The sequence below is a fragment of the Cydia pomonella genome, chromosome 8, assembly GCF_033807575.1.
Source record: "Cydia pomonella isolate Wapato2018A chromosome 8, ilCydPomo1, whole genome shotgun sequence".
NCBI lineage: Eukaryota > Metazoa > Arthropoda > Insecta > Lepidoptera > Tortricidae > Cydia > Cydia pomonella.
The window spans coordinates 9,816,823-9,841,542 of record NC_084710.1 but is presented as its reverse complement, the minus strand read 5'-3'; the positions used below and the strand labels follow the sequence as shown (position 1 = coordinate 9,841,542).

Sequence of the window (24,720 nt, the reverse complement as noted above, 5' to 3'; positions counted from 1 at the left end):
TGATTGCCCCCGCCTGCAACTTCGATATTTGTGCAATATTACATATTTCCAAGGACTCTTTTAGAGTTAAGTCCGGTTCTCGCAATAAACGCTCCCTCAGCGCGTTCTCCTGTATTCCACATATGAGGCGATCCCTTATCAAATCATCTATTAGCTCTTTAAACTCGCAAGCGCTTGCTAGTTTTTTTCAGCTCGAATGCGTACTGCTCAATTGATTCGCTTTGTTTTTGGCACCGAGTAAAGAATTTGTGCCTTTCGATCGTAATATTTTTTTTCGGTGAGAAAAAAGATTCGAACTTGTCCAATAAATCCTTAACACTAGCAAATGTACCTTCAAATTGGGCATGTACCTCGCGACACTGCTCACCAATCACATGCAACAATATACTCATCTGCACCTGAGCACTTTTTTTAGATAATTCACACGCCTCATAATAAACTTGGAATGATTTTCTCCATTTTTCCCATTCCTTGGAGAGGTTCCCCGATGTGACATTCTCTAAATTATTTGTAAAACTAAATGGCAATGGCGGCGGCAACACAGCTTCCATTACGGCACCAGCACTTTTCGATCTTGTAATTTAAATGTCTACAAAATCACAGTAATCACTACAATTCCCGAGTTTTCAACACCCGCGTTAACTAATGTACACATTTATATTTCTACAAAAGGTTCAATTCGGCTGCGCCATGTTAAAGTACTTGGGAAGCGACAATCAAACACCAGTTTCAGATCAAGACTAATCCTCATTTATTATATGCTTACCCACAACATGCATGAATATACATTTACCAAAGTACCTACACGCACCGCCGCCGATTGACGCCGTCTACGTTCAAACCGTCGACCAGAAGAAGAAAGTCCTGTTAGACGGCCTTTATCATCCAACTGCATCTAGAATAAAGATAAATACGTTGTTTGAACGATTTATGTTTACGTCATAATGACCAATCAAAAATAATTCTGAAACTCAACAATCCTACAATATAATTTCCATGCGATAAAACGGATAAAATATTAAATTGCAGTTCCAAGTAGGTACTTATACCATGTACTTATCATTCAATCAATTCTGATAAAAGAAAAATCAAAGCAAAATTATTACTTTGCAAATCCGCCAAATAATAACTAACGGGCTAGTCGGTCAGTACTAACACGTTATACCTACTTACGTAAGTTTTGCATGCAATTCATGAAAATTAAGTAATTAAATTATTTGAGCGAGTTCATTTTGTAAATGCCACGTGATGGGATTTTCCGATACATCCCTTTATTTTGAATGACCACATATTGCGATACCTAGATTTTATCGTCGCAATTTATGTATTGACAGATGATGTGGTGGCGCAGTTTATTATCGGATTTATCGGCTTTTAAAAATTCTTGTAATTATTTTTTTTATTTTTTAAATATTTTCATTATAAATACATCATGATCATGAGGTTTGTCTCGATACTCCATTCCGTAGTAGATTTTATACAAAAATGAATTATCTTTAGATAATGTCATTGATTATCTTAATTTAAAATAAATTTCATTCTTAATTTGATTAAAAAAATGTCTCGGATATCAAGTCCTCTCTCAGGTAAAGATTTATGACTTCAAAAACATAACTTGTAAAAAAAAAACAAGTCTCGCAACTCAGTTCTTCTACCGTAAAAAGTTGGAACTCACAACTTTTTACGGTAGACGAACTGAGTTGCGAGACTTGTTTTTTTTACAAGTTATGTTTTTGATGGCATCTCATTTATTTTTGTAGATAGTCATACTTTTTTCCTTTCCGGTACCTTCTACTACTTGCATTCCATAGTATTACTATATATATATATACAGGCATACTGATTCATTCACTGCAAATGTAACATTGTAATCATATACATTTATATAGGATTACAAAGTTACATACAGTTGGTCTATCTAGAAAACTGGACCAAAATCGCAACATATTTGAGGTTTTCCTTGATTTATACACTAAACACTAATTGTGTTCTAAATTTAAAGCTTCTGTGTCAGCTAGAAGTGCCTTAGATTTTTGATGATCGGTCAGTCAGTGAGTGACAAAATTAAGAAACTTTGAGTAGTTATAATTAGGCATCGGAGTTTTTATCGCATGGTAAGACTAATAGCGAGATATGGAGTCGACATTAGCAATAAAATTCAACTCATATTCATACTCGTACTCATTCATCTATTTAATAAGTGATTTTAATTTTATAACCAAGAAGTAGAACTTTGACGAGTTATATACTATACTTTAATTTTGTCTTTGAATAGATAGACACTGCCGTATCCCTAGATAGACCTCCAACTCCTTCCGTTTTCCCCATATTTTAGCCTTATCCATCCAGTGTTGTCCTAATAACAGGTAGCATTACAAAACTTTTACATACATACAAAACTTCTCTACTCGCTTTATTTTCGTAGCGAAAAACAAATCTCATACAATTTTTTAAAAGCTAGCCTGTTATAATAATGAAATAGTCGAAAAAAATAAAACAATAGCCATAGCTGTGGTTACCCCATTTACCGCTAATCACGACTCGTCGTTTTGCCTCTACGAAGCATTTCCTCCACATACCGGAAAAGCCATGTTATCGGCTACGATGTAGCGCCACGACCGTAGCTCAGCGGTGAATATGTTAATATCCATCAAATTGCGTAAGAATAATTGATATCATGTAAATACTATCCAGAGAGGAAAATGGAGACTACGTTTCTATGTAGTAATGGTCACGTGACTGCTTCCATCTTCCTCAGAAAGCACGTATTAAGTACTGTGACTATAAGTTCATTACCTATGTTTTTCTCTGTTCTGTTTAAAACGAAAAAAAGAAGTTAAAATTACATTTGAAACCATGCTCCTTTTTATGAAAACATGCTCACTAACCCAGATTCGCAATCTGTCCACTAATAAACACGATGGTTTGTCTGCAGGGAAACGTGCATGAAGAACATTCAAAGGCTCATGCGGGAATACAAATTCGAGGACGCCGTCGGGATGCTGCGCGCCGCGAGGTACCTCATTAACTATTCACTTCTTAATTATAATGTGCATGTTTCTAACAACACTCAAACCGACAACAACCATCAACATTATACATACCTTCTTGGATTTGTAACTATCGAGTAACAGCAAATGTGCATTCGTTTCACCTGTGTATGAATGTTTTGTTGAAACTTTTGTTCCGAACTATTATCAGGTTGAATTCCACGCTAAGTTTAAGTTTTTGTTTAAGTAGCCATTACTTGTTTGCTTTAGCTGAAATTACTAAATAATGCCAGAATTTGCTCTTAAAATATCAGCTAACGTGGTATACAGGTACGTGGAGATACTCTGAACCGCCATATCACTTCAATAATAAATTAACACTGTTACCTACCAATGGGAGATATCTTCACTTCGTTATCTATAATTAAAAATATTTTACATAAGTTGGGTTGAGAGTTGCACAGTCCTACGTCATTAACGGGAGGCCAATTCGAACTTATATTCCGATATCAAAATGATGTTATTTTGTTATCAATCGCTCGTGAATTTCGCTCGTACTTACTTGTCCTTACATGTATTGGGTGGCCTAGACGGAGACCTATTCAAACGTACACTTTGACATCAAAATTATATCTAAATAATGTCAGTCAAGCGTACATTTCACTCGTACTTATTCTAAATTCTCGTAATCTATTGCTATTGGTGAGAAAGACGCACGGACGAAAAAAAAACATCATTTTGACTTTCGAATTGGCCTCCTGAACTGACACTCGTCATGCCTGTTAATTACTCATGTAGAAACGTTTTATTTTAAACAACATAACAACATGTCCAGGTTTGTGAATTTACGTTAATTAACGATTAATCCGGTAAATGCAAGTATTTTACGTGTTACATAACTTTGCTTGCTTTCTGCGTTGTTTAAAATTTATATGTCCAATGTAGTCGAATTTATCTGAAACTTTAGGTGGATATTTAATATTTATACCAATGCGTCGTTAAAATGGCCAAGATAACTGAGAAAATTAAATATTGAAATAATTGTTTTACTTTTCCTTCGTAAATACCTATACTCATTGTACGTGAAAATTTCTGAGAGACGAATGCTTAATTGATACAGTAGTAAAATATTTTTACAGAAGACAACAATGCATACGTTGACGTTTATGATAAAACATAAATGTGTAAGTATTTACTCTTTAGAATAAATGAAACTTTATTGGGGACGTTGGTATATTTCAGCGAGCAAAAAACAATAGATTTTTTTACCTAATATATATTTTTCCAATTTGTTGTTCATGATGTTCAGTCAAAATAACTATTATTTATTTAAAAAACCTATCACTAGTGATGCAGAGCCTCAAGAAACCCACATATTGGCTTTATACGCAGTAGAAGCCCCTACATGGCGGCTATTGGACATATTAGTCATACTTGTCTTGATAACCTATATTACATTAGTTTATTCTAGAAAATGTAGGCCCACAATACCTCGCATTTTTACCATATCGGACGCAAAAATAGCATTTGCTTCCCCCATCACGTTGCCCCACAACGTTTTTCGGCCGTATCAGCCATTCGCAATAAATTCTAAATTCAAATTAATTTTTAAATATTATGTAGCCAACACACATTGCACAATACGAATGACACAAAAAAAAAACATTGTTTATTGAACAGAGAAGTGTGGCCGGAGGAAGGTATATTCGGCGCGAGCGACATTCAGCAAGAAGAGGAGCTGGAAATGCTGGAGACCATTTATGGGACCGATTTAGGAGTCGAAGTACCAGGTAAGGTCTTTTTTAAGTTCCTGGTGGACATTTTTTTAACCCGAAATGTTGTTGACACCTGACTTCCTGAGAGATCATATCCATAAACCTTTGATAACAAGAAATTACTTCTGGATAGATGTGCCTCATAGTAATACTTAGGTAAAAATATTTGCGCTCAGATAAACATTGGCATTTTATACAATTGTGATATAATAGAGACGTTTCCAGTCGAGTAAGGTATGAGATTGAAAAGCTTGATTATATCACTATTATATAAAATGCTTTTTCTATGAGTCAACTTAAATAATACTTTTTTCTACTATACAACCTATTTAAATAATTAAACAAGATTATCTACTGAAAAAGAAGCTTGTTGATGTCTTTTACTCCGCGGCGACACGTGATTGGTCAAATTCATTATTGTTCACTTAAGCGTTTCGTAATGAAGTCATTATAGTTGAGCGATTTTAGTATGGGATACAAAATACAAAACGTAATTTAACCATTAAAGTCGACGAGTAGAACAAATTCTTTATTTTTACACAGCTTCTAAGATAAAAGTACCGAAATATTGGTATAAAAACCCAATCAATGTTTCAGAGGTGATCGAGGAAAATAATGAAGAAAATACGGATGACGAGGAAGGTAAAACAGCCCTTCTATAAGTTATGTGAAAACAATTTTAATATTATATTAGTTTCATCACACTTGCTCGAAAAAGATCTTATTTCATGCAGGTGTGCTGAAGGACAAAGGCCTATTTTGTTCCCGCGGGAATTATGGATTGTCAAAAAAAAGCTATATCTCCCTAGGGAGTTATAGCTTTTTTTCTTTAATTATGTCACTTATTGATACAAGCCAAGTAGCACAAATGAGTTAGGTATACTTTTAAAATACTGACGTTTATAATTTTATGTTTATGTTTAAAATTATTTAATTGGTTAATTTAACAGCCGATTAAAATATTTTTACATAATTTTCAATCGTGGCTGAATGCCGAATAGGTCTGTGCCTTCGATGCCTCACCTGCCAAGAAATTACAAAATGGCGAAATGAAATATTTAAGAATTATTTCGCTTAAAATTTAGTTTTTTCTTCGCAAGTGTGATGAAAAACATTGTGTGTAACTACGGGGGTAAGAATATTGCAAACTCGGGACTTTAATTCCCTCGTATCCAAAATTTCACTTACCCCCCTCGTTGCACAATGTACTATTATTACATATAAACACACAAAATAGGCGCTAATCGTCGAGTTGCGGAAACCTGCCCGTGCTACAATACAATATGTTTTATTTCTAGATGAAGAGGAAGAAGAAGAGCGGAGTGCAGCAATAGTTGAAACAGACTTTGATTTCAATGATTTTGTTCAAAGGTATTTATTTATTTATTTAAACTGTATTGCACAAAAGAAAAACTTAATGTACAAAAGGCGAACTTGGAGGTATATTCGGGATGGATAAAAGGAAAAAACCGAACAAATGCGAGTCGGACTCTCCCACCGAAGGTTCCGTACTTTTTAGTATTTGTTGTTATAGCGGCAACAGAAATACATCATCTGTGAAAATTTCAACTGTTCATGAGACATGGTGACAGACGGACGGACAGCGGGGAGTCTTAGTAATAGCGTCCCGTTTTACCCTTTGGGTACGAAACCTTAAAACAGAGCCTCATAGGATCACTCGTATGTCTGTCATAGCCAATTTGCTCGAAAACTACTGGGGCAAATAAGTTGAAATTTGATACACATAGTACTTACGTAAGTCGGTGACCCAAAGATTTATTCAATATAAATTATCTTTCGTGAGCCAAATAAAAAAAATCTAACCACATATGTGTTGTGTAGTCCCAGCGCTCAAAATATTGACACCCACATTTTAAAAGTGCATGAACAAACTTTCTTGTTATACTTTTCTTAAAGAAACTGTGAAGTTTTAGATATACCTTACTGCCAAAAGCAAGATAATTATTTCGCGTCAAAATTCGATGTGTCTAAATATATAACACCAATTAATAGCACACCAATATGCGATCAGAGTTGATGAGTTATTGCTTGCATGACTGGCGCTTATGATTTCGGTACACTAAATCGCAACTCCCGAAATCTGAATTACACTACATGGGCATAAGCAGCGATTTCCTTGATCAAGTTATGTATGCTAACGTATACCAAAACCCGTTATAGAATGCATCCTCCCCAGTTAAAACTCCGTTTTATTTTCCTTGATTAAATGAAAAAAAAAAGTACAATGTCATAACATGTTACACTGGTTTTACTAGCCAAAACAATTCCTTACAAAGCCAGCAGGCCTCGACAGGTGGAAACTAGTATATGCTTTAAAATAGTACATTACGATACAAGTGCGAAAAATAGGAAATTCGAAACGAGTGGCGATAAATTAAAACACGACCGAAGGGAGTGTTTTAAATCGACACGAGTTGCGAATTACCTATTCGCACATGTATCGTACAACGTTTTACAGTACATATGGCCCTTTAAATGTTCGACACAGTAACATAATATGCTACTTCTCGCACTAGTGCTATAAAGTAGCCCCATATGTACTGTAAAATATGTTCTAACGCGTTTCACTAGCTAAAACTATTTTTCGGGGCGTTCTGCCTGAGTTAAGATACATGAGACGACGAGCGAAGCAAGGATAAGCGTGTTAGGTTAACAGTGACCAAACAACGTCAGAACCGACGTTTTGTGTTGTATGTTTTGTGCATTGAGTGCTCAAGTCATCTATAAACACATTATGTAATTCTTCACCAGATTTTGCAGCCCCAAAGTAGTAAGCGCTTGTGCATCCCTTCTAGACGGCTACGAAAAGAACCTACCACACACGAACCACTGCATCACAAAAATGCTGCACAGAATAGCGTGGGACTGCAAGCGTCCAGCTATGATGTTCCAAGCGTCTTTGTTTTTGGTCTTTCAGAAGATGCTCAACAACCCTATGCCTCAATTTAAGGTTGGTATGGTACTGGTTCCTCGGGGTTGCGACTCAGTATATAAAAACCCTTTAAATTCTTCTTATCTTATGTTAACTGGGAGTCGGTTCATGAAATAAATTAAGCACCGTAAAATGCGCCTACTTTGCTTCGTACTAGGTAATTGTTCTCAAACAGGTTTTATATACGAAAACGATATCACACAACCTCATTTAAGTGACAGAGTGATGACATTTTACATTGGCATATATTTTAACATACCTACCACAATATATAAAATTTCAAAATTTAAATTAAATTTCGAATTTGAGAGCAAAGTTTGGAGCAAAGTAGGCACTTTTTCCAGCATTGTAAAAAAACTGATGAAACGGAATCGTTGGGGTGCGTTTTGTGTCGCACTTGGCCGGTTTCGTTTTATTTTGACCTGCAAGTTTGGCTGCTCTCAGCTTTGGCATTATTCATCCCCATGCGTTGTAGTAAAATTTAGTCGATCTTCACATTTATTCACATGGGACATCGCCGTAACCGTGCATAGCGCTATCTCGCTCATACACCTTTGTTGCGTGTGGATCCGCATCTTTTCTATGTCTGGTTGACACTGATGACGCGCAAAGATAAACCGAAAAAGAACGCCATCCGTGTCAGAAAGAAACGGTATGATACGTGAAATTTAATTGTTAAACATTATGTAGACATGGGATGCTTAGTACATTTGTATTAGAGTTTCGCCTAAAAACTCTTCTTATCTTATCATACTTACTATACCTATAAAAAATTAAATTTTACCCATTAGATTAACAGCTACTGCTGTTGTCATGTTTTAACAAGAAAATACACCGATGTCAGATTTATCCTTTGGTCGGAGTTAATCCAAGCCACCTTAATTAAATATTTAGGTCGAAATTAATTCATGCCACGTGGAACGCTTACAACGGAGAAATTGAGAAATATTGTTATAGGCTTATTTAGATCCAACTTGTTAGAAAAAGAAAATAACTTAAGTTTTAACTTTCTGAAAAACGAAGCCAAATAGGTCATTTAATGGTAATCATTAATTCCGTTTCCTTTTATTCAGGAGTTGGAAAAGTTTGCTATATTTATACTGAGGAAATTTACTGAAGTCGCGCAAAAAAATCCTAAAGTTTTTATTGAGCTACTTTTCTGGACTAATTCGAAGGATGCCATCGATATAGAGTGCGGGTACGACCTCTACTCCGATCAAAAGTAAGTGTTAATTATATTTTCCTGTGTATTTGTTGCGTTTATTCTCGGTTCTAAATAAAGTCAGTAAAATTGCTAATAAAAGCATAATACAGGCATTCATCATTTAATTCTCATACGATCTAACCTGTATTGAAATATACCTTAGAATATATATTTTTATTTGTCAGGGATAGAGTGGGTAAAGGTACCTGGAGCGAGGAACAGGAAGAAGAATTACGGAACCTGTACATGGAGAACCAGTCTAATCCACAAACTGATCAAGGTATTCATACCATCCTCAAATTGCGTGTTTGAGCCATAATCGAAACATTGAAAAAATGAAAAAATTCACCGCTTCGGTCAAGACTCTAACCTGCGACCTTTCGGAACACCGGTCCGTTCGCTCTACCAACTGAGCTACGGAAACTTACCAGAAGCGTGCGAAACTTTCAATTCCTTCCTTGTTTTCACGCCTTAGTGCAAGGCCTGAGTGGACGCTGGAGTTGGGCGTGCAGCGGACCGGGGCGTGCGGCGTGCATATTAAACAAATGCAAACGCATAGTAGGCGCATAGCGACATCTCCCGTGAGAATGTTCCGTCTTAACGACACCGGACCCAAAGTATAATATAAAAAAAATTTAGTATCTCTCGCAAACGTACATGCTTGAAAACATAAGTTTTTACAAACATTTACAATATTCATGGAATATTTACAACTGAATAAAACATTTAACAGACGTCATCGACTGGATCCTCGAGAACCTTATCGACCAGACCCGAACGCGGCGAAGCGTCATCAAGAAACTAAAAGAGCTCGGTCTTATATTCCGCGCTCCCACCAAACGCAGCAATAAGGAGCGACAGCGGGAGAAAGTACCTAAAGAGTTCAGTGAGGAAGAGGATGATATGCTTAGGCAGCTTTGGGAAGAGTTTGGCAATTCAACTGGTAAGTTTTTATATTCATTTCAGTTAATAAACTTTCATAATAGTCTCATCAAGGAACTACTGGCTGAGATGAGCTAGATCTGATATTCCGCGCTCCCACCAAACAGCAATAAGGAGCGACAGAGAGAGAAAGTATCAAAAGAGTTCAGTGAGGAGGAGGATTATATTATATGCTTAGGGAGCTTTGGGGAGGGTTTGTCGATTCTACTGGTACCTGAGTTTGTATGATCATTTCATTCAAAAGATGTTGACAATAACGTCACCAAACGCTGCAATAAGGAGCGACGGAGGAAGAAAGTACCAAAGGATTTCAGTGAAGAGGAAGATGAAATGCTTAGGCAGCCTTGGGAAGGGTTTGGCGATTCTACTGGGATGCCACTAATCATTTCATTAAATAAACTGGACAAATGCGAGTCGAACTCGCTCACCAGCTACAGAAATACATCATCTGTGAAAATGTCAACTATCTAGCTATCACGGTTCATGAGATACATTACAGCCTGGTGACTGACGGACAGACAGACAGACGGACAGCGGAGTCTTAGTAATAGTTTTACCCTTTGAGTACGGAACCCTAAAAAACGTCAACATTGACAAGGAGCTGTCTTGAAATATTTAACGGTTTCCTGCTATCTTGACTAGGCTTTACTTTTGAAATCTTTGGCCATTTGACGCTGACTTTTGTCCGTGATCCCGTTGGTTAAACTGTTTAAACTTAATAGTCAACTCAAAACCTCCCAAAGTTACTTAAGTTACGTCCAAGATTTGGTCAAGGAACCGCAGACAATTTGATTGTGGAGTTTCCAACAAATGTTTTGTGCAAATTAGCCGAAATCCGGGTAAATTACTTAAGGATTCGTCGCTTTGTCATGACAGATGCCGATTCCAATCCGATATTCTAATAATTCTATTTATACCGGGTGGGGCCTGTAATACGAGCAAACAGTTAAAACATAGATTTTACTCCTCAAACGATGACTTTTATTCAGTAATTTTTTTAAACTATGTAGCCTTTAGACGGCCTATTATACAAATTAAAAATTATCTTCAATGGATGGCATCATTGCAATTAACGTTGCTTGTCACGTCTTAAACATAAAAATTCACTATACATTGCGTCTTAGAATAAACTTAAAAGTGTATTAAAAATCAAAATACAAGTAATTTTTAAAAGTCGTTGAACAAATGTTGGTCAGTTTGTGTAGTACAGCCTACAGTTTAATTTTTTGCTCCTGTTACAGGCCCCACCCGGTATTTTGTGCTTACGTACTACCGACCCGTCCTAGTTTGGACTATTTTATTTAGGTCCCCATTATCCCTTTTGTGGACAGAATTCTGCTTCCTACAAATGACGGGTATGGTATGAAGTATATATTATTATGTAGGAATATAGGTAAAAGTGGCGGCGTGTCAAAAATATTCTCAGGCACGCCATTACGCTGATTCCCGTAATTGGGTTTATAATACGAACAATATTACCTTCTATAGGGCCGTTTTGCATATGTGCATCATGCACCTTGAGTGACAATTTTATCTCGAATTGCAAAACTTGATCGCCGGTGACACCACCACATTTCATAATATGTTACACATATGCATATGTACAGTTAGCAATATTATTAGCTTAGCACCATATAAAAAAATGTTTGCTAGGGTGCTCTGCTAGGCTAATAGTTTTTCTGACTGTACCTACATCAGCCAGTTGCAGTCAATATATAATGTTGTCATAATCATAATTCAATACCGTAATTAAATTAACGTCATTATGAATGATCGCACAGTCGACGTCAAAGTTTTACACTTTTACATCTTCCTCCTTTGTAATAAGGCGAAAAATGTAGACATATCTTTGACGTCGACTGTACAGCCCCGGCTTTAAAGTACCCCGCAGCCGTGCCTTTCGACTCGGGCGAGGCCGACGAACCCCTATTGGAAAACTCTACGTAATTACTCCTTGTTAACTCTTCATTATTTGAATAATTTATTTGTATTTAACGTTTTATTATTAATTTTAGGTATATTATTCCCTTTAAATAAATTGCTAAGTTAACATATACAGTAAATATCAGTAGTAAATACGAAGATTCGTAGTAAATACTGATATGTACTGGTACTGACTAGATAAATCTCTAAAATGTATGTTAATTTTTTTCAGATTTGCACCTATATATGGTTAATTAAAGCTTGATGTATCTGTGTCCGTGATACATGTGTGAATAATGGGCGATTTATTTTAATATAGTTGTTTTTTTTTGCATTAGAAAGAAGGTAAGCGATCTTGATGTGTCTTTTTATTAAAAATCACTTCACAAAAATAAGTCACAGCAAATATGTAACAATTATAAATCATATACGATCTTTTACATTCTTCTGCTGTCATAAGTAGTATAAACTATTTTTTAAAGGGTTTTTTAATCATCTTCAATAAAAAGACACGTCAAGATTGTTTACCTTTTTTCTAATGCTAAAAAAACGAACGATAGCATAAATGGCACTTTATGCTTAGTCTTAGTCATGTCTAAATGGTTTACCACCTAATGGCATTATTTTAAAGTAGGCGTATTTATAGTGATCAAGCAAAATGTAAAATTACCTCTGATATTAAAATATCATTGCCGCCAAATTTGTAAATCGGAGACCAATCGAGCTACTAATAAAATTAAATATAAAGCTAACAAACCAATATGTTAAAAGAAATTAGCTGTATTAGACGTAGCACCTTTTGTATACCCCCAGTAACTCCGACACAATAAACGGGTAACGTTAACTCCAGCTATTGTAAAGAGTTCTATTCAGGTTACTTTATTACAGATCCGATGCTGTTAATAATGGGTCGCATGCCACGCAAGCGACCGAAGCGAAGCTTCGTCGAAAGGATGTTGGAGCTGGGTATCATACAGGACAAGAAACAGTGTCGAAGGAAGAGACAGAAGGGAAAGAAGAGCAACGGTGACGTGAAAGGCAGCAGCGATAATGATAAGTCTAGTGGTAAGTAGGAGTTCAAGGTACTAGCTGTCAAGACAAGGCGTTCTTAATAGGCATTGATGGCTTGAGTCTTAAGACTCGGCCTAGTATTTAATAATGGGCCGCATGCCGTGTAGGTGGCCGATGCGAAGCTTCGACGTAAGACTGCTGGAGCTCTGTACATATAATACAGGACAAGAAACGGTACCGATAGAAGAGACAGGGAATGAAGAGCAACAGTGAAGTTAAAGGCAATAGCGATAAGTCTAGTGGTGAGTGAATGCTGGGAGTTGCAGGCTCAAACCGTCAAGACGTGGCGTTCTTACTCATAGCTAACTTTACCTTCGTATTGTTTTTATAAGAAACGACTTATAAATAAATTCCACAATTCCAGTTACTATTATTTTTCTTTTAATTATTTTATAGCCTTACTTTTTTATTTTAAACCTAGATTCTTCTTCCTCCGAATCGTCGGCACATTCCGACTCCGATGACGATGGTTCACGACCGTCATCCCCTGTTACGACGAAGCCGGTCAAAAAGACCTTGAAAGCCAAGGAAGTCTCGAACGAAAAGAAACCGGTGAAGAAACAAATCCAACTCAGCGCCAACGAGGTTGCCAAGTTAATGGTCAGCGCTGTCGATGATGGTAATTTTTTTAACTATAAAACTTGAAATTATTTTTTGTACAGATTGTAGACGTCTACTAGCGACATAGGTAAGTAGCTCGCTTAGAGTCATCGCAACGGATGCGGTGATATTTTCCGCTTTTTCTTTATTTAAAAAAACAGAAATTGTATGTGTTGTGTTTAATATTTACACCGGAATAAATATTGGACATTCTAAGAGCCCCCAATACCAAGAACAAAAAATACCTATTTGATAAAACAAGATAGAGTGCAACGAACATTAACCAAACACACCGGGAAACAAAATTTAATATAGATTTCACCATTCATTAGGGTCACGTCACGTATTGGCGTAATGTTGGTAATTTTGAATTCAGTGTTTTGTAATTTCATACGTTTACTCTTAAAATACTTTTTTTTGCATATCAAGGTCTCACGGAACCTCTAAAGTGGGTAGCTGAAAGCTTAGAAGAAGTGGCACTCGACCAAGAAGCAGAAGGGTTTGACCCGACTGCCGAAGGTATCCCACTACTCCCCCTATCTAGCGATTGTGTGGATGCCATGGAGAACGAGATGTTCAAGAAGGTCTTGATGGGAGTTGGGATCATGCCGCCAAGTGATGAACAAGTAAGTTTTCTGTCTTAGGTAAAAACTATAATTTTGATTTTGTATTTTTCGATTGTCGAGAATGCCGAGGCATATTTTTATTACTAATTATCGCCTTTTATATTTTAGTGGAAGTGTTGATAGACCAACTTTTACAAACTCATAAGTTTGTCTAACAAAATTTTGAAGTATGTAGGTACTACAATCAACAAATGTAGGTACCTAGATTAATTACAAAATGCATAGAAAAGTGCGTTTTGCTTCTTCCTGTTTATTAGGGCGCATATCTTTCTTGCTAAAAAAATGACTGGCTTATTATCTACATGTCTATAATATACTATGGTCAATGTCACCAGAAAATCTGATTTTGATTTGATCTTGTTTAATAAACAAGATTTTTTTCAATATGAACATAGTACTATCCCTCATGCTTTTGTTTATTTCTTAGGAAGCATATTGGAGGATTCCCAGTAGTTTACATTTCGAAACCATTAGAAAGAGGCGCGAAATTATAATCAAGGCTGTAAATAAAGAGCTAATAATAGATCCCACAGTAGACGAAACTGCTATCGAAAACGTTCCCGAAGTTGCAAATGACAATACGAACGCAGAATCTAGTGATGATGACGACCTATTCACCAATTTGAGAAAGATGAGAGAAAGTAATCTTGAAAACGTAAAAAGCGCTTCAAGTACCGAAGTCAAAAGAAGTCAGAAACGAAGTCGTAGCCTGGAATCTAACGAATCTAACAGTAGAGGAAAACTGCCGAGAATTGAGGAAGAAGTAGTGAATGGTGGGGATGATGGCGAGGACCTTCTGTCGTTTGCAAAGAAGACATTGCAAACTGATGTGCCGGATACGGAAGACTTTTTAAGTGGCTTGCCTAAAGCAGATTCAGGTAAGATTTATTTTTTAATTTTTAGCTCTAACCAGTTTATAGGAGCCCTTGATCTTGATAAGGTTTGTTAGGGAAAGAGTAATACCATTTTTAGAAGGCCTAAGAGGGACACAATATGAATATGACGAATCCATACACGAATTTTGTCCTATCGGACCATATGTATTTTCTCGAGATTTAAAATACTATCTACCTTCTATACTACCTTCATATTAAAAACTAAAGCTTTCGTATAACTAAATTTAGAGGTTAAAAATGTCAACATGGGTACCAAAATTACGGACCTATCTATACATAACACCATGTGGTATCAGGAATAAAGTAGAGTAGCATATGTTTGCCTCTTTACCCACGTGGATTAGGGGGACTGCTGCAATCTATGCATCTGTTAAAAGCATCAAATCAGTTCATTGTCTTCTTGCAGACGGCAGCGAAGATGAAGAGCAAATAGTTGTGTCAATAAACCGGGACAAGAAGAAGCGCAGAGTCATTATCGACGACGATTCGGACTGATCACCCTGATGCTTACAGCAGGCCGGTAATACACTACCTCCGTCTTTATACGTATCGTACCATAGAGGTTACGCACAAGCGGCACGTATACACCGTGTTTTCATTGAATTCCGTTAACTTCGGGGCGTGAGTAAGTATGTTTAAGGAGACTAAATGGCATAAATAATTTTGGAAAAAAAATATTTTTCCATTTAATTAAATGTTGCATAATATATAGCGTTGTTGTAACACGGGCATTATATTTAACTCAACCAAACACAAATCATTATGTAAACAGGCTCTAAGGCCCCTACTAGTGTACACCCTTGTAGGGGCCTTATAAGATAAAAATAAATTATTGATTATCTCCGTAATGAAGTTAATTGAAGTACATTGTCTTTGAGAACGTTACTTAATTTAAGCTCAAGAATGCGCCCTTTAAATTAACGGAAAAAAAACACGGTGTACATACTGCCAGCGCCATTTTTAATTTAGAAATATTTGCTCTATACCTTTCTAGCCTGTTTATGTAATACCATTATTTCGTCATTCGTTACCTGTTGGACATTAGAGCGCGAGTTTATTTACACGAAGCAAAAAAATAATCATATTATTCTTTGTCCAATTATTTTTACAATTTTCATACTTTGAGATATTTTTGGTCTCTCCTGTATTGTTCCCTCAAATGTTTCTGTTTCCATTAATTATAATGACTGTAAGTAAAACAAAAACTTTTTTTAATCCCTCCTTCCCCTAATCAGTCTGATTTTTTTTTAATTGGCTGGATTCGCCTGGCCCTTAGGGAATCTAATTTTAATCCAAAAAGTATTTTCTGCTGGTATTATAATTTAAGTTTGTTTTTGCTGAGGCAATCTTTACCGTGGCGAGCCTGAATGAAATATCAAACAGAAATTGCGCCCGTTAAATATTTACATTTTTACATGAACAAATATTTAACGTTCAATCTTTTTGCGCGCCAATTTGGAGCCGATAGAGGTGAACACCGAGAAAATAGGCTAAGTGTTTATAATTGACCGACCGAGCGCTTCGTTTCAGCTTGGGAAAATGCTTCAACTATCCGGATCTCCTCTCCAGATCGCATTCTTCACATGATTCTTGTGAAATTTTGTGAATTTGGACAGAATTATGACGTAACAGAATTTGGAAATTTTTCGAAATGGCGGAGCCATTCAGACCACTTCCGCCGGCTATCAACTATTATCATGTCCTTCACCTAGTCGGGACCGTCCTGCGCAACAATTTTGTATATCTATATGTCGTATTGATATAACGCACTGACTAAATTTAATTAAAACTTCCACCAACTAATGGGTAAACCATGCGGTCCATTAATAGACTAGTATGGAGTGAACAAATCCGCATCTATAACTAATAAATATTTAGTGATAGCAGTTACTATTTAATGGTCCATTGATGCGTATTTCATTCGATAATTCCTGATTATTCAGGCATATTTGTAGCAAACCGAGTGTGGCGTATTTCGAATCTCTATGCAAATTAATTTACCTCGGCCGGGCAACACGGCATATGTAAACATCGGACAATTACACTCGAAACATGTCAAAAGGGACAATCGTTTGTTTATGCGGTGGCCTCTTAGCGCCCTTTGTTCCTATTGGTTTTAGGCACAACAGCTGTATAATGGGTTATCGCTTGTATAATTGGTTATGCTCCATTTTGGGCAAAAAACTGGACTCTGCTATTCTGAGGTAAAGTATTTTATAAGGAATCTACGAAATCCTATGTCCTTGCAAGATAGGGGTGTGATCCTAGGTCTGTTTAGTAACTGGTTCAACTGTTAACTAGCTATCAAATGCAGGAATGCGGCAAGTTTTAAACGTTTTCGGCGTATACCTACCAGTTACCAAACAAGATTTAACTATGTGTACTATTGTTTTTTTTTTTTCTGTGGTTTTTTATCGATGCCTGTTGGTTTTGTATAATATATACTGTATTTTTAGCAATATACAGTGGTCTTCAAAGCACCATAGCGTGCTGTACCAGCTGTACCTGAGGAATATTGTAGGCGTATGTTATCAGCTTATGGTCCAAATCCCTTTAAGCCGTAATGAAAAACAGAAAGATCTATAAAGTTTTTAGCATAAAACAAAAATGGAAGAATTATCGCCTCGGGCGAGAATTGGACTCACGTCCCGAAGCTTAGGCGCTCTAACCAGACAAATATTTTCATCATATCCTTTACCTATAGTTTTTTATTTCTATTTACGTTCCGGTTCTTTAACGCTTTATGGATTTGAACCCGCCCGGTCCAATAAATTTATCATTTTTTCTTTATTCAAAAAACGTGGTTTCGTAACCTACGGCTCTGCTAATACAAATATCAAAAAACTTTATTAAACGCAGGAATTCCAATATCATTGATGCTAGCAATATGTCGATTCAGTGCGCGCACTTGTTGGTATTTCCTTTCCACTGCGAGACCGTGTGTTGCCCCGATATTGCAAATACTCTGCAATTGCAGTATAACCAAGCGTTACTGCAAATTGGAAATATATGAAGGTATCTGCAAATGGAGCTTTTGGAAGATGTACTGGGGTTGTAGGATTTTTAAAAGGACTGACTTTATTGTTGTAATGTGGAACATCACGATATTGAGTTTAGAGTTTGGTTTGTCGTATTATTTCAGCATCTTCATATTAGTTACGATCTGACGTAAGTGTGAAAAAGTGTATTTAAATAGTGTTAAGTTAAATTAATTGCCAAGGAAAGTATAAAGGGACTTTAACGATTTGTACCTTTAGTCTCTTTGTCAGTCAGCTACGCATGGCTGTGGTTTGAACCAGTTACGGTATCTCCCACATTAGACATGGAATCTGTTAATTTAACAAATCCGTTTGCCAACCTCTTAATCCTACCGGATTAATGTAGTTTCCGTACACTCTGGTAATGGGCAGATACGTTCACAAACTGCCCATTACTAATTAAATAAATTCCCCTCGACCCCGTACCGTAAGAGATTAGCCCTATTATACCTATCATACAACTTGCGGAGATTAATTTCGCTGGGCCTACACTAAATCTTTTCACTTGCTATCAGATTAGCGCCCTCCCGGAAATGTATCAGTGTTTTTCTAACATTATCTAGCTCCATAAACAGTCCCGCCCTAAAATAACATTCAAATTATTTCTACTTTGCATTTAATCTGCGGACCCGGCATAATTTGCTATACCTACCTATGTTACATAATTACCTATTACTGTACACAAAGCAAAATTTGTGTAAATAGACGGGGCCCAAAGTAAATGTAAGAGTATTTTCAATCAAATACAGTTAAACATTGGAGAACAGAACTCCGCTACAATCAGAGCTTTCATCATTTAAAAACACTTATTCCAAGGGAATCTGCTGACGTTCGGAATATCCATCTGAATTATTTAATTAATGTAACACGAGTACACACACAAAATAACTTGGTTTCAAAGCGCTTATTAAGTTCCTAGGAGCGGGTAATTTAATGTAATTAATTATCCGACAAAGGATAAGTAGGTAACAGATACATATTTGGAAAAATCGAAACAGTTGCTGACTCAGTTGGAAATTCAGAACGCCTGCGAAGATTCAAAGTATCATAAATTCGCTCTGTCTCACTTATGCTAGCCAATCCCGAATGATGTACGAGTTGCACTTTAAAACTGAGTTCGATTTCGATAGGTTACAACAGAATTACGGCGAGCTACCGGCGGTATTGAAAAACCACTCGAAATAGAGAGCCCTGTACCAATCTGAATATATTTACACGCCAAAAAAACACAAACGATCGCTTCATCGCGTAATCCCTCGGGCCAAGGCTTTCTTATTCAAATGTTCAGTCAGCTTTATTAATGTTTCAACACAGCACATCATCAATCTTTGCGGCGCTCGAACGTGCCCATTACGACCGCCCCTTACAATTATCCAGTCGAATAAAAACGTTTTAAGTGTTAAATTAACGATATCTCTGCAGAGCTTGTCTGACTAAGTGATTAATTCCTACCCTCCTTGATAGTGAGATCTTTAAGCACGACCCTTACTTAATATTCTATCTATTATTACAGATTTTTTGTTAATGCTAGCAGATTTATTGCTAGGCGAGCTAAAGCTAGGCGGTGAATAATTCGGGGTGTCTTTTTGAGATGGGGTAGGGCGTTTGACTTAAGAGATTTATTCTGTTTGCTTTGGGTTTGATTTACCTAAACATCGTAGGTACATCGGTGTAAAAATATTTCGATGGGAGTCGGAGCACCTGCGGAAAATTTGGAGAACGCGTTGAGCTATAATAACATGACGGCATGAAACTTGAATTAATTAGTTTTACCGTTTCTGATTAAGGAGATGCGAATTTCGTAAAAAATAATATTCACAAAGTGTCTTTTAAGTATTCAGTTGTTATTGAAATACCTAAATATACTAGGTCAAACTAGTTTGTCAGTAGAAAAAGGCGCGAATATAAAATTTTGTATGGGAAGATAACCCTTCGCGTCCACATTTTTTAAATTTGTCGCCTTTTTTTTCTACTGACGAAAATGGCTTGACAGACTATAGATTTGATATAGAGCTAAAAATCATGATACTAGGATATTTCACAAATATTGAATCATATATTTTCATTAGAATTTGAACCATTGAAACTAATTCCTTCAAAATTGTCATACACATTGATAGATAACATCTACTGAACGTCTAGACTTTACTGTGCCTAGTAGATACATCGCTCTTTCGCTATGTGTAGTTGTTTACCTACTTTGGATTGGGTATAATTTTTAGCACTGAATGCAGTCAGCTTGTCGTGTTTCAGCAGGAACATTTTCAACAACGTTTGCCATGTCAATGGAGTTAATGTGGATAGGTAATATAATTTTATGGGTCCTGTTTAATCACCCATTCAGCAGGCTGTGTCAGCCGCACGGATATAACCTGGTTATCGTGCCAAATATCGTCGGTTTTAATCCTGTGCTTTATTATTATTCAACATAATTACTGGTAACCTGATATTAAACATAAAACGAACGCATTCAGTGTACCTAGTTTAATTCCTTTTAGTGGATTTTTGTAAAGAAACTGAAAATGTTTTACGTTTTCGCATTTCGCCAGAAGTCAAATTGATTGAAGAGTAAAAGACAGCACCTGCACTGCTTTGCACACCCATACCTATCTATTCAGTTATATAGGTAATTATGGAAAAAGGTTGATATTATGACAGACCGGAGCTCGCACACATACTCATCTCATAGATAACAATCAACCTTCCCTTTACGCCGCCGTAAAGTTTACGGTACCGGGTAGACCAGTAACGGTCAAAAGCTTGAACAAGTATTTCAGACCTGGTCTTCTTAAATCAACCTAGTCACAGTAGTCACATTAGTACGCTCAATTAGGCTTGTTTTGTGATCAAATACTTAAATAATAGAAAACACTTGTAACTCGGGTACAAATAGGTAGGTAGGTAGGTACATTTGATTTGAGTGCTCGTGATTACCTATTTTCCTAAGTGGCGGTAGAATGTGTTTCCAAACATTCCTATTTATTCTCTTTGTCCTGCTGTTTCGAAAGCTGATATGCCTATAAATGTAGGTAAAATGATTACCTATTTGACCCGTGAAGCTGGGTCCACACTTGTATCATTTTGCCGATCACGATCATAAGCTCGCGTATCCTAAGTATGGACCCTCACTTTGGACATGCGGTATCACTAGCATCGTGGCATGAAAAAATAGCATAGCGTATCAGCGTATCGTATCATAACGCTGTATCATTAAGTATGGACGCTCACTTTGGGCATATCGTATCACTAGCATCATATAGTAACACCGTATCATTTTGCCTTTATTTTCTGTGATCGTTCGTCTGTACAAGGTGCCTAGTCAAAAATGTCGACTGCTAAGATCGCTCACCAAAATGAGTATTAGCAGACCTGTTTTATAACATAGCCTATCAAGCCATTTCCGTCAGTAGAAAAGAGCGGCAAATTTAAAACATGAAGGCGCGAAGGTTTATGGTTCCATACAAAATTTGAATTTCGCGCCCAGCCCAACTTTTTTTTTGAGTTTTCGGGGTGGATTCCATTGTAAAAGTTGCTCAGTAAGACATATATATTCACCCCGTAAATAATTTCAGGTGACTAAATAAACAACCTGTATAATAACAAGGAGGTTAAAAAACGATATCCATATTATAACATAAGAAACTATTGCTACGCTACGACAGCACTGCACATCTGGTGGGTCCTTGGATCGGTACACGTACAAACTTATCAAAAGCGTGTCCGTAATTCCGTATCCCTTGAATAACCGCATAGCAACATGGATTGCGCGCGATTAGATACGGCGCGTTGCATGATGTTGATGGCGATTTTTTCGCGTTCCCACTAACGATCATGATACGCGTCGGAGCTACGCGACGGAGATACGATACGGCGAAATGATACAAGTGTGGACTCAGCTAAGCTTGCAAATTGCGACGGATCAATTTCAAAGTAGCATCACGTGTTATTGAATCGCGCATTCCCGGAATAACTCCCGCAATGCAATTGTGAGCACACTCTGCAGTCGTTACGCGCAAACGTTTAAACTTCGACTCTATATAGGAAACGACAGAAGTTGCGGACCTCTTTGTACTGAATATTTCTTTTTTGAAGACTTCTTCCAATTGTTTACGCGAGCTCAGGCGAGAAAAAGCTTTGGCAAAATAGAATAAGTGCGCTCTCCGATTTGATATAGAGTCTGTGCGGAAAGAGAAGAGTCGTGGAATGTATGGGGCCCAATACATTCCACGACTCTTCTCTTTCCAAACAGACTATACTTGTCACAGATCTCGAGCTCACAGTTACATTGGTTCAGCTTGAGCATTCGATTCATTCGACCTCATTGTAATAAGAACCAACGGCATCTAGCCACTTAGCTACGCAAATATAAACGAGTGTCATTCTTCTGCTTTACTCGCGACGATGGAGAGAAAAGGATGACAAACGAGATGAATGAATAATGGAAAGTAAATGAAAACAGCAAAATCACTTTTGTCAACCGCTTTTCTCCTTCATTGTCGGCATTCAGAATTTTTTTTTTTAAACTCCGTAAGTACACAACGAGGCAAAGTTATAATAACCTTCTTGCGAATTCACCGCATGAATTTATTCTAGGCGTTTTTGGAAAAGTTTCCTGCGGAATGAGTTCCTACTTATTATAAATGGAGACACGTGCAGCGGCCCCTAAGCCATGATTAAAAACATCACCGGCATACCTATTGATTAAAAAAAATCTGAAATGGTAAGTACAAAAAATCTACGAAGAATAAAAAAAGTTCAAGTTCCATTATCTAAATTATTTGAGTTTTGTTCATAATTAGGTAGTTGTTGTTTACCAACATAGGCGAAGTACTTATTGTTTAGTTTTGACCATTATTTTTTTTAGTGCCCCAACCAAACTGCTACTACAAAAACAAATTCTCTCTCAAAGTGCCTTATTGTGCCATTTCAAAATTAAATTCTGAGCTCCCGAATTCACAAACGGATAACGCTAAGATATAATTTAAAGCCGGCTCTAAAAAGTGTTTTGGTAGAGGGCATTCCATAACATTAAGGAGAGGATACGAGGGTTCGCACTACCGCCTCAGGTAAAAACCAAATTGAATTTTCCCCAGCCAAATAGGACGGTATCGCGTAGATAAATCTCGAAGCTGCCTCATCCCGTACCTACGAAAAACAAAGTTTAATAGAAAAAGTAAACGCGAAAACACTGAATGTTGGAAGTTTTAATTTGCGCCAAGATTTCCGACGTTTTGAGAGTTTAGAATTCGAGTTTTAAATCGTTAGTAATTGCCAAATTTTCATGTGAAACCGCTAAAATTGCTGGGAGAACATATTGTACTGACAAGGTGAGGGATTGATTTGATACCTATCTTCTTTGTCGTTATACTCTTTGCCGAGAGTCGTTCTACTGCTAACATTAGTATAGACACAGTGATGTTGCTTGCCGTACGATTTCTCGCCATTTTCCTCGGTTGGAGGTTACTCTGGCAAATGCGTTCAGGGGTCCTTCCATGGCAGATTTGATACCTATACATAACAGGAAATATATATTTTACACTGGATACATAAAGTAATAGGTACTTGGTAAAACTTAGGTTAGCTACATCAATATTTTATATCTAGGTACACATTCATAGTGTTTGCTTTGTTTTAAGCGAGTTCACCGATGTAATCTTTCTGTTTAGTTAGACTGGTGGATAATACCGTTATAAAAGAATTCCTTCATATATTTTATTATGAATAATATTAATTAAGGTTTCAAAATAAATTTACTTAGGTATGCTAGGTACATACCTATTAGTAAATACCAAGACAATCGCTTTCAGGTTCTGTCAACTGAAGAGCCCACAAAATTCATATAAAATGTCAGCCGTCCCCAACAATAGATCCACAGGGCAAGACCACTATTAGACATAAATAGGCTTTAACGATATGCCATTACAAATAACATATCTTCACCGGCAGCGTCACACAATAGGAACCGTTTGGAAATCCCTCCCAGACCCGGCCATTTAGGCAATTTATATCATGCCACTTGCGAAAGACATAAACCGATATCATGTCTAACGAGGTCGCGGTATTCTGTGGAATAATTATCTTTATATGGGCCCTTTTAATCGAGTCTGCTCCTAACCGCGCTTTACGGTATTATACAGTTATTGTAATTTTATAAGGGGTCTTAGGCGTGCGTTTAATTTGAACTGTGCGGTGGCTGCGACCGCGAGCACAAGGCTGTTGTTACGATGGATTAACGGGGTCTAGCCTCGAGTGTACCTGTGCCTGTACATGAAGGATGATGGACACCAACATATTTGGTCAAGAAATTACCTAAGTATTTATCTTATTTAGGATCCCTTTGGAAATACGAGCATGAATTAATTAGTTTTATATTCACGGATTTAGTAAACTCTTATTTACTGACATTCTTAATGAAATTACTTTTTATAATAAATGGCACGACTTATCGCATAAGCCTTGATGTCAAATTCCACAAATCCGACTACGTCCACAGTCCAAACCAAACGTCCGTCCTAACTAATGTTTAGATACGTAAAAGCAACGTGAAAGTTAATTATTTTGTAACTCAATCTCGCAAAATAGCCGAAACTAGGTCAATGGAACTTTTATGTTTCATTTTCTATTGCCTATGCGTAATTTATAGGGACAGCAATATCACATATCGCCTCTGATGCGTGCTCTCCTCCTTCACCTCTGACGAAT

The 24,720-nt window shown here is 36.9% G+C and overlaps 1 protein-coding gene and 1 long non-coding RNA gene across 2 annotated transcripts in view; one reads left to right on the top strand and one right to left on the bottom strand.

Annotated features, from left to right (window-relative positions):
- The window catches only part of LOC133520521 (protein timeless homolog), a 35,991-nt gene extending 19,200 nt beyond the window's left edge, over positions 1–16,791 (top strand). The window contains exons 10-22 of the mRNA XM_061854995.1: positions 2,936–3,016; positions 4,671–4,780; positions 5,363–5,407; positions 6,064–6,136; positions 7,538–7,736; positions 8,792–8,940; positions 9,108–9,202; positions 9,656–9,865; positions 12,676–12,852; positions 13,280–13,477; positions 13,888–14,084; positions 14,512–14,962; positions 15,387–16,791. Of these exons, the coding sequence (XP_061710979.1) occupies positions 2,936–3,016; positions 4,671–4,780; positions 5,363–5,407; positions 6,064–6,136; positions 7,538–7,736; positions 8,792–8,940; positions 9,108–9,202; positions 9,656–9,865; positions 12,676–12,852; positions 13,280–13,477; positions 13,888–14,084; positions 14,512–14,962; positions 15,387–15,475 (2,074 nt within the window). The 3' untranslated portion in view covers positions 15,476–16,791. The remainder of the gene's footprint in view (positions 1–2,935; positions 3,017–4,670; positions 4,781–5,362; positions 5,408–6,063; positions 6,137–7,537; positions 7,737–8,791; positions 8,941–9,107; positions 9,203–9,655; positions 9,866–12,675; positions 12,853–13,279; positions 13,478–13,887; positions 14,085–14,511; positions 14,963–15,386) is intronic.
- LOC133520522 (uncharacterized) overlaps positions 1–24,720 on the bottom strand; it is a 101,305-nt gene that overhangs the window by 25,044 nt on the left and 51,541 nt on the right. The window contains exon 3 of the long non-coding RNA XR_009799768.1: positions 812–895. This is a non-coding gene — a long non-coding RNA (uncharacterized LOC133520522). The remainder of the gene's footprint in view (positions 1–811; positions 896–24,720) is intronic.